Source organism: Parasteatoda tepidariorum, chromosome 6, assembly GCF_043381705.1.
Source record: "Parasteatoda tepidariorum isolate YZ-2023 chromosome 6, CAS_Ptep_4.0, whole genome shotgun sequence".
Classification (NCBI taxonomy): domain Eukaryota; kingdom Metazoa; phylum Arthropoda; class Arachnida; order Araneae; family Theridiidae; genus Parasteatoda; species Parasteatoda tepidariorum.
In genome coordinates this window covers 81055276-81066969 of record NC_092209.1, presented here as the reverse complement: position 1 = coordinate 81066969, position 11694 = coordinate 81055276, and the positions used below count along the sequence as shown (strand labels likewise).

The window sequence follows — 11694 nt, the reverse complement described above, 5'->3', positions numbered from 1 at the left end:
ATCACAGAGGTAGGAAGAAGCGCACTACAAGGATTGAAACTACTAAAGTCGCTACTTTATTTCATAATTTGTAGTGTAGTACGATACAAAGAAACAGTAGTTTGTAGCAATTTCTTCCAAATACTTTTACCATTAATTTAGTAAAGTAACAAGGTTCTATTTGAACAAGTTTTTAAAATTTAAGGGGTACACACCTTTGTGGGTCCATCAAGGGATGCAATAAAAAATGCCCCGGTGGCTGCGACTGAGCGTTCCACAAATGCCACGACTTACCTAGATGACGTCACTTGCAGACATCCAATTCAATTACTATTTTTTTGTTATTATTTATTAATATTTAAGTTTTTATTATTTTTTTGCTTTTAACTGTGATACAAATTTTAAGTCGTATTTTTGTTCAATCAACAAGTATATAATAATTACAACTGTAATTTTTTCTGCAATGGTATATTGATATTTTAATAACATAAAGTTTTAATTAATAATAATAAAATTTAATTTAAAAAATTCTTATATTACTAATAATTAATAAATTTAATTAATTATTTGTTATAAATTTAATTTATTATTTTATTACTTATTAAATTTATTTAATGAAATTTTTTAATAATTAATAAAAAATTTAATTAATAAAATTTAATAAATAATTATATAATTAATACTACATTTTTATTTCAGCCTCTGATGAATTTGAAAGCTTAAAAAAAAGTTGTTCCAGACTTCCTGATGCTTATGGCTGTTTAGGAGTTCTACAAATGTATCAAGGTAAACTAAGTTGCTGGTTGCCTAAAAAGACTGGCTAAAGTTTTCCTTTTCTTTTTTTAAATAATGGTCTTTAGTTTTAAAAAAAAGTGGCTTTTTGAAGGAAAAAAATTCTTAAAAACTGTTGTAAGATGAAAGGGACATAATATTGTTTATTAATCACAGTTATTTGGATGTTTAAAGCAGTATATGAGCACTAACAACAATTTTTTCTTGACCCCAATTGGGCTCAATAAGGGTCCTACACGAAAATCCGCCAAGAGACCAATATTGGAATGCCTAGATTTTTTAATACAAGGCCAATATCTGCCTATGTACGGCGAATATAGGGCCTATATTGGCCAAATAAAGAATCTAAAATGTCGAGTGAATCTGAAAGCTCTATCTAGGGCCGATATTTGTTGTAAAATGGCAGTAAAATATTGGGTGAGCTGTAAAATTCTACATAGGGCCGAAATCGGAAAATAATGGACCTTTGAACACTTATTGAGCTAAGATTTGTGAATATCGGTCCAATGAAGACCTGAGTTATTTTGCTGCTAGGGGAGTAGCATTTTTGCACATCTTTCAAAACAGTTAGAATAATCTGCTAAATATCTGTAAAAAGAGTAATATCTTTCTCGTCTTTGCATTCATTGACATTAAATTGATAAACAATTTCTTCGTTTGTCGGAAATATTGAGAGGGACTTTTAGAAGTTTCTAATAATTGGGAGGGCATATATCCACTTTGCCCCCTTTCCCGCTAACGATGTCCGTGTTCTGGAGCTCTTTAAAGCACAGTTAAGAGTAATTGGAGTATATTTTAAATATGTTGGAATTAATCTTGAGTAAAAATTTTTCAGTTTATAGTAAATCGGAGAAGCCATTGCTATAATTAATATTAATTTATCACTATAATTAATATTAATTTAGTTACTTACATAATAAATACTCTTAAGAAACCATGTTAAATAAATAAAATGCAATTGGGAGAAAAATTAAGAAAAGAAAGGAAATTTAAGTAAGAAAATATCCATTATAGTAAAATTAATCTGTACCGTAAAACTATCTTAGAGCAAAAGATTTAATGTAGTTCCTTTGTTTTTTTTCACTGTTAGCTACCACTACTTTTTTTTTTTTTTTTAAAAATTTAGTTTACTACAGCTATTCATTTAAAGGTAAATGTCACTGACTACTTTTGAAGTGTAGTCACTACTATTAGGAGAAAAAATTTTACTGGCGCATTCCATTTACACTCCTGTTCAAAATTTTGAAAGTTGAAAGAAAAAAATTTGTAAAAAATGGCTTATAATTAGAAATTGGTGTACTTAAACCGGAGTAATTATTAAACATGCTATCTATGTTTTTGTGCACCAATATATTGCTCCACTCCATTTTGTTTCTTTGTTTTTTAATGATTTTATTAGCCCTTAGCAGTTCATGTAACTTGTGTCTGGGCATCATCTGAAAAAAAAATAATAAAAATTAATTTATAAGGTGGAAATAAAAAACTTACATGTTCAACAATAAAACTAAGTTCAGTGAAAATTTTGAGTATAGCTGCGTGGAGGGAATTATCATTGCACTGAGTTCCTTCCAAAACGGCGATAGCACAATACATACCATATATTTAGTGACTATTTTGATCACGGCAATTTACTAATGTTAATTACATTTTTATTAATGCAAAATGTGTCATCTATTTATTTTACTAGCACATGCAACACAGTGTATATGGCTACAAACACAGAAAAGCACTTCTAGATTTCTTGAAAATAATTCTTTTTTACCAAAAATTATTATGCAAAACTGTTTTTTTTTTTAAACTCAAAATTGCATAAAATGTAACCACTGTTAGGATTTATGAATTCATAAGGATCATAGTTTATAACTTTTAAATTTACCAACGTTAATTACATTTTTATTAATGCAAAATATGTCATCTATTTATTTTACTAGCACATGCAACACAGTGTATATGACTGCAAACACAAAAAAGTACTTCTAGATTTCTTGAAAAAAAAATTTTACCAAAAATTATTATGCAAAACTGTTTTTTTTTTTTTTTTTTTTTTTTTAATTNTTTCTGAGAAATTTTTTTTTTTTAATTTTTTTTTTAAAAGCTCAAAATTACACAAAATGTAACCACTGTTAGGATTTATGAATGCATGAGGATCGTAGTATGTAACTTTTAAAGATCTTAATGCAATCCAATTTGCATGAATATTTCCCTCGTCTCTAACTTTAAAAATTAATGTGGTCTATGGTTTTAACTTTTTGTAGTTGTCTAATTTTTATAATGTAAAGATTTTTTTGCTTAAACTCGAAACGTTATTTGACTTTTTTCTGTAGTATTTCCCTCTCTCAATTTAAACTCAAACATGTTAAAAGAATCTTACGATTTTTTTAAAATTTTACATATATTTGTATTTGTGATGAATTTAAGACATTTATGAATGCAGGCTACAAACACCAAAAAAGCACTTCTGGATTTCTGAAAAAAATTCTTTTTTTTTGTCAAAAACTATTACGCAAAACTTTTTTTATAATCAAATTTGCACAAAATGTATTCAAAATGTAACCATTATTAGGATTTATGGATCCATAAGGATCATAGTTTGTAACTTTTAAAGATCTTAAAGCAATTCAATTTGCATGAGCATTTCCCTCGTTTCTAACTTTAAAAATTAATGTGGTCTATGGTTTTAACTTCTTGTAGTTATCTAATTTTTCTAATCTAAAAATCTGGAAAAATTATTTGATTTTTTATGCAATATTTTCCCCTCTCAATTTAAAAAACCAAACATGGTAAAAGAATCTTACGATTTTTTTAATTTTACTTATTGGTATTTATGGTGAATTTTAAAAGACTTTTATATGAATATAGGTGATGTGACAATTTCTTATCTTGTGCTGGTGAATAGCTGCCTCTCAGTTGGCAAAGTTCTAGGCAGTGAAATATTCCGAGTAACTGAAACTAATTTCGTGTCTTTACGCAACAATCCCATGGATATTGAAAGAATACAAGAAGTTCGTAAAGTTTTGAATTCTGGCACCTTCTACTTCTCCTGGTGTACCAGTGGCCGGCCTCTCGATTTGACTCTCTGCGAACAACGGGCTCATGCATCTAGTGAATCAGATAACAGATTTTTTTGGTAACATAGTTATCCTATAAACTTTTAATTTATTTGTTAATATAATATAAATTAAATTATAAAGACTCATTATTTGAATATTTTAATGAGACTGTAAAAGTTTTTTTTTTAAAAAAAAAACATTAATTTTGTAAAAATATTTTAGTTATATAGTCAAATCCCGTTTTAGTGAAATCCAAAATAACGAAAATTTCAACATAACAAATATTTTCCGTATCCCCAACTGAATCTCCATAGAAACAATAAATTAAAATTACCGATATTACAAAATTCTTAATCCGATTTAATGACAGTGAAAATAAGCAATGATTCTCATTTTCTCTCATGTTCATAACACTTTTCCATTCTTCAAAAGTACACAATGATCTCAGAATTCAAATATTTAAGCATCTTCAAAACAAAAAGTTTCAGATATGAAAGGAACATATCAAAATAGAGGAATCACTCGGAAGGGACCCCCATGAAGAAACTAAACCCCAACCCATTCATGTTTGAAGAAGTAAAAATACATGTGGCTTTTCAAGAGAGTGGTTTTCAGTTCAGTTGTTTGAAAATGAGCAAAATTTGGAGAAGTTTGTAATTTCTATTGGTTCTTAAATCATTTGTACTGAGAAAAATAGGCCGGGATAGCCTGGGCGGTGGGGCGGTGGGCACATGTCCGAGAGTTCGAACCCCGCCGGCCAATGACTCCCCTTGTAGTAAAGTGACTGATGCACATTACATCTGTCGAGTCGCAAAATTCCTCCATGTTCCCATAACAAATCAAGACCTCTGGGGGTACTGGATTGGATATTGATTGTTCTCTGATTCAGGTAAAAATTACGATCTGCGGATGAATGAATGGATCCGCCCTATAAAACGGGTGTGACGTTAGGTGTGCCAGAAGTCGTGTTCTTGGCCATAGATGGCGCCACTGAAAAACAAGGAACGCACACTCCGCCTTAAATTTGCTCAGTTTCACCAAGCAGGTTTGCCCGTGTGGCAAGTGGCATTAGAACCAATCAACCAATTGAGAAAAATTACCGATTACGTAACTTCTGATAGGTAAGTGATAATAAATAAATAGTTCCTTTTAATTTAATTGTTTTGTGAGCTTTTAAAATATTGAATTTATATTTTTTAAATGTAGAGTACAAACAGATCAAACCTGTGATTAAATGCAATATTTATTTTTTTACGCGAAAAATTTCAGTATAACAAAATAATTTTGTTTAATGTTGAAATTTGTAATATCGGTATAACGCATTTTCGTTATTGCGCAGTGATCGCTTCGGTTCCTAGGAATTCCTTAAAGCAGGATTCGACTGTATATCTTTTTAAATATACTTAAAATTATCTATATAATATATATAAATATATTTAAAATGATCTATATCTGGTTAGTAATAAGGAAAAAAATACCATTCGGTATCCACTCTCAGGGATCTGTCCAGACCAAATTTACTACCGTTTAGCGGTACTTTCGCAAGTTCAAATTTAGGAAAAACGGTAGTTTCACGAAATTCTTTTTCTCAAAATTTTTTTTTGTATCCCATAAGAAATGAAAAATTCATATTTTTGTGTTGATTTTTTAATATAATTTTTAATTTTCACAAATTGCATCTAAATTTTCACAAAATAGGTACCTTTCAGAAAAACCTAGACAGACCCCTGACTCTATCAAACTTATCCAGACATTTTTTACCAGAAAAACCTGAAACTCTACCTGAAAATTTTGGAGAAATAACTTTTCATATGGATCATCCAGTGGCAAAAACTTCTATCTACGTTTTTAAACTGTCACGGCACGTCCCTCTGTTAATATCGCGAAATAGAAGGAGCATGTGACGCAGGGAAGTGGGATGAGAAATGAGGAAATATAACTGTACTTGCTCCACTTTCATTCCAATTCTGTGTGTGTCTCAAATACGTGTTTCTGGAATTAAAAAAAAAAGCTATAAGATAATATGTATACAATATCATACATTTTTCACCTTTAGCAATAGCCTAAGATACTAGTCTTTTTTCTTTTGCATAATTTAATAATAATGAAAAGTATGAATTTTTTAACTGTTTCTTGTTGATTGTAATTTATTTTTTATTAATAATTTTGAGAGACTCACTCAAGTTTTAACCAGCTCTCATATTTAACTAAGAAATTGCCATAGTTGTTATACTCTTTTTATAAGTTCAACTGTATTGTTGGGATGTTTATTTTATGTATCATGATGCTTTCAATTCATGTATCATGGTGCGTAGTGTTTTTAAAAAGTACTTATTTTCATTTTTTAAAAGCCCTTAAGGTGCTTTTTTTAATGGGTGTTTTTAAAAAGTGCTTAATTTTTCCTTTTTGAAAATGAGATTTTTTCTTTACCGTATCGATTTTCGTCACATAATATGCAAAGTTGTGCTTTTCACATTGTTCTATTCGACATTTTCACAATTTATTGAAATGCAATGCATTTCGGCCTATAGCGTATGAAAGCGCCAATCATTTTACATGCTTGATGAAATATTGATTGGCTAGCATGTGCGTATACTGAGCTCTGTTTGGTGAGATTCATGTCACTGTCATGTGCAACTCAGCATTTTGCTAGATATTCTCAATTTCAGGCTTCATTTTCCACCCTCTGAAATTGAACCGAAAAATCTCTCGATATTTTTATGGTGGCTAATATAATCAAAAAAAGACATCTTTATCAGAAACTAGTTATTATATTATGATCATGTAAAGTCTTTGAAAATTATTTTGCATTTTTTATTGTATATAGTGCGTAAAAATATATTTAGTGCTTAAAAAGTACTCAAAAGGTGCTTATTTTTTGTTGAAAGATTTGGCTATGCACCCTGATGTATGCTTCATTTTGTATTTAGGAATAAGACAATGCACATTAATTTCCTTACTAATGGTATTAACTGTGATGAGTGGCTGCTCAAAGTTATTTGCGGTGGCATTGAGATTCGCACAATTTATGTGGGACATTTACAAGCTCGTGGCTGCATTATTTCAAGACTTAGTTCTGAGAGGGCTGGTACCCGATTTAACGTAAGAGGTACAAATGATGATGGTTGTGTGGCAAACTTTGTAGAAACAGAACAGGTTAAAAACTTTTCATATGAATTTTTACTTTTATTTTTTTCTGTAAGCATGTTAGTTATGTCGAATTTCAACATTTCAGGTCATATATTTGGAAGACAGAGTTTGCTCATATGTACAAATTCGGGGATCAGTTCCTTTATTTTGGGAACAGCCAGGCTTACAGGTAATTTATGTTGCTGTGTATTTGAAATGTAATGTATTTTTATTATTATAATTCATAAGCATTTTTTCTATTTTTTGTTACAGATTGTTTTACTTGTAAATTTTGAAACAGTCTTGGGTTTAGCTATCTGTAGTTTAAAATCTAGTTTGTTTTAGAAAGAGCTAAATTAATTGCAATTGAGCATTTTTAAAAGAAGACACAACTATCATTTAGAAATTTAGGGAAAAGTGTTTTCAATATATTGAAAGTTGGTCACAGTTGAAAATGAATGTGTATTTAAAAGAAACAAGCTGATTGAGAAGAGGACTCATTAATTTTTATCAGTTGCATTGCTACAGATGAAATCTTTATTATACATAATTTAATTACATACTTCATTTAATTCATAAGATGGCTGTCAAAATTAGCATCTTTGATTTATTTTTCCAAAATAAAATGCTCTTATATTCAATTATTAAAAATTATTAAGTATGTGTATCTTTTTTTTAAAAATCAAAACTGGTTTGTAACCCTAAAAGAGAAATATATGAACAGCCTATACATATCTACACAAATCTTAATTGAAAATAATATTGCATGTGAACTGCTGCATTTTCAATAAAAATATTTAAAAATATACCTCAATTTAAACATCATACCTTTTACAAAAACAAAAATATTAATAAAACTTTTCATCAAATGAATTTTACAGTTGTAGAATCTGTAAATGAGTCCGAAAGTGTCATTTTTTATTCCAAATATTGTTCAATAAAATGTTTTAGACTGTTGTTGATAAAATTTTCTCTACTACCAAATTAAAAAAAAAAGAGTGAATTCATATGATTAAGCTTGAAATATTATCTATCTTTTTAGATCAGTATTGTTTCAAATTATTTATATTTTGCTTCATATCAATTTTATTACACCATATTTAAAATATTCAACAAATTTAAAAACTCAGAGTTAAAGAGTCATGTTATTGGTATTTAAATCAAATTGCTGATATCAAGAGTTAAATGAATACAATTAAAGAGTTGAAATGATGAATGAATTAAATTACTGATTTTATCAGTTTTTTAAGAAGAATTTTTTAATAGTAGAGAAGCCAAAATGTAGCAAAAATTATTTTTGCAATATATTTTTGAAACAAAACTCGAGAAATTTTGCAATATATTTTTGAACTCATACTAAAATTCTGCTTGGCTTTAAACACTTGGTTATTTTTTATGCATTCAAATATAGAAAGAAATTAATTTTATACATTAAATCATAAGCTTTGATTACTGTATGCAAATGATTTTGTAAAGCATAAATAAATATTTTACAATATTTCAACCACATTATCACATTTTAAAAAAAAACTTATCTCTATGTAATTCCATTTGTAAGTACAGTCAAACCTGAATATCTCGAACTTGTAGGGAGAGGAGAAAAAATTCGAGATACCGAAAATTCGAATTATCAAAAATCGCATGTTATCGATGGTAGAATAAAGAAAAATGCTCTTTACATACCTTATTTGCTATTCATATTTATTCTAAAAACACCTTTACACTTAAAAAGATTCAATTGTTTGCTTTAGAGATGTGTAAGAAAGTTTGTCTATAACACTTTCTAAGTAGATTATAGCTTTAAATGTCTCCTCTGACATATTCGACTGCCTCTCAATAAATCTCCGTACAGTGTCCACTGCGGAAAGTGCTTGTTGAAAATTGGTTATGATTATGAGAATTGGTTTTCTATTTTTAAAAATTTTTTTTTAAATATTTTTTTTACTTTCAGAAAAAAAAATTACACTATTTATGGAAAAAAATTCAAGTTATCGAGGGATTAGAAAAAAAAAATCGAGATATCAAGTTTTTTTTAACATTGAGTGTATAGGAAACTTGAAGGGAATTTTTTTTTCGAGATATCGAAAAATTCGTGAAATCGAGGTTCGACTGTATACTCTTTTTTTTTACAATTACATTAAAATACTTAAAATCTGCTCGTTGTAGTTAGTTTAAATCTAAAAAGCGTTAATATTCTATGTTTTATATGAAAATGAGGATATAATAGTTAATAATAGTAAATCATACAAAAGTAATGATATTATATATAGGGCAATTCCATATGTGACGGAATGACATTTTGACTTGCATGATGACAATTAATGGACAATTACAGTCAATTTTTTTAAAAATTTTAATGCATTCAGAATCCCTCAAAACTCCCAGAAAACATTTTATTACTTTCCTAAGAAGGCTATTTTTTTAGTTATTTTTAATCAAAAAACGCTTACTTCCGTTTTCACCTGAAACGGGGAGTCACGTGATTATTCACGAACTGACGTCACATGTGTCCATCTGCCGTTCACTTACAATCGCTGTGCTGTGAAAGTCAATACGTTCTTGCTTTCGTTTGAATTTTCGTAATTAAATCCAACTATTTTAGGTGGTCAATAACTATCTGTATAAAAAATTGCACCCTAATATTGCTTAATAAAAATGTGGGTTTAATATAACGTATTTTTATAATGTTAAATTTCAGTGGTACCCACTGAAACATTGTTAATAGTTGACGAAATTTTCTAGCTCTGTATATTTCAGATTTTTCAGTTCAATAAAAAAAGTTTGTGGCATTGCTTATTAAATGATGCGTTATAAATACAAAATAACTTTCGCTTTTTCATTTTTTTAACCATATTAATCTTAATTTTAATGTATACTTCAAATTCATTTCGAAGATTTATTTTCATCTCAAGTGAAAGAAGTATTGGATCAGTTTTTTATGTAGAATAAATAGTTTTAGATTTTAAAATGTAGGAAAGCTCAAGTTATTGATATTTTATAATTATTTATTCTAGCGTGAATTCAAAGCATGCAATTGTCTTCAGCGTAGCAATAGCCTTTTAAAAAACTTGTGATTCCAGCAAAACTTTAAATTCATTCTTTCAACAAAAAAACTTAAAGTTAAAAGGAAAATTTTTTTTATTTTCTATTCCAGTAGATTTTACTAACTTTATTTTAATTGCCTTAATCAAGAAGAGTACTTGAAATCAAGAATATGCATTTATTTAGTTCTTTATTACAGAAACGGGAATTCAATTTTATAAATGCATATAAAAATAATTTTTCGCTATAGCAAAGTTCCTATTTACTCAAAGAATAAAAATATCAACATTATTGTATATCTTTTAATTATTTAATAAATAGTGAAGAATGTGAATTAGAATTTCTTCCCATTTTGTATAAGTTAATTTTTTATTATTGTTTAGGCCCCAGTGTCTCTGTAGCTCACCATAATTGTTCTTTAGCTTTAGTGAAACAAAAACTTCTAGCTTAATGATATTCGCTGAAATTTTGTGGATAAATGAGAAATTAAGTGAAATTATAAATATAACTAGAATACTGTCAAGATGATGGTCAGATATATTTCAATGGACTAAATTCTTGAAAATGTTGATACGTTTTCGGCAATACCGAATGCTCAATCTGAGATTTTAATTAAATTACATTTTTTTAATTAAATTAAATTAAATATTTTAATTAAAAATGTATAATGCATTAATTTTACTGTTTGAGAAATCTTCATTGCAAGCACTGACAAATAGTTTGCAAAAATAAGGAGAGCAGTGAACTATAGTCATACTTTGTTAATACTATATTGCAGAAAAAGAAATTAAAATTTATAAATTTAAAAATAAATTCTAACTGTAACGAAATTCCTATTTACGCAAGGAATAATAAATATAAGCGTTAATGTGTATTTAAATATTTAATACATATTAAAAAAAAGATGACATAAACTGCATTAGTAAATATTTACTTAAAAAGAAAATCCTTCAACTCTAGTAATAAATAAATAAATAAAAGAAGCAACATTAAATTACATTTTTTGAATTCTTGAACATTAGCACAATGATTGTAACGGTGATGGACTGCTATTTTTTCAATGGACTAGATTTATGAAAATACTGATTTGTTTTAATGCAACAACGAATTATAAAATCATCCATCCTATATCTAAATGTATGCTATTTCTATCCAATCTGCGACTTATTTTAATTAAGTAATTAGGCTGCAATGGAGCATTATTTTAATTTAAAAGTAAGTGAAGTAAAATAGTATTTTCTAACACCACTGATTTCAGCCGAAAAGAAATGTTGATTCGCTGTAAAGAGTTACATAATCATTTCTTCAGATATTTTAATGATAAATAACAACGTTTGAAGTTTTAAAATCTTTCTTTCATTTTGCACACACTCTCAGAACCGTAAATTTAATTCACAAAATTTTTACTGATAATTTACAAAGGATGTTCATACGATATACGTGATATCAAAACTAAAAGAGCATTGAAATAGCCTTAGCGGATGGAGACGGCACGTTTCCCTTCGGCACATTTGACGTCATAACCAATCAGGGGTCGTTTTTGATTGCATCACTTACGGAGGCCTTTTGGGGCAATTTAAATGTTTAATAACTAAATAAATTAACATTTGCCGAAAAAAACAATCAGATTTTCGGTTTCAGGGGAGAATTTCCAATAAGTTAGGTATGAAAATAAAAAAATTTATGATATGCTGTAATTGTC

The 11694-nt window shown here is 28.2% G+C and overlaps 1 protein-coding gene across 1 annotated transcript in view; it reads left to right on the top strand.

Moving 5' to 3' along the window:
* Window positions 1–678: 678 nt before the first annotated feature.
* Window positions 679–11694, top strand: part of LOC107449250 (synaptojanin) — a gene marked incomplete at its 5' end in the record, with an annotated part of 44624 nt that continues 33608 nt past the window's right edge. The window contains 4 exon segments of the mRNA XM_043052725.2: window positions 679–765; window positions 3631–3898; window positions 6752–6977; window positions 7057–7140. Coding sequence (XP_042908659.1) covers window positions 679–765; window positions 3631–3898; window positions 6752–6977; window positions 7057–7140 — 665 coding nt within the window.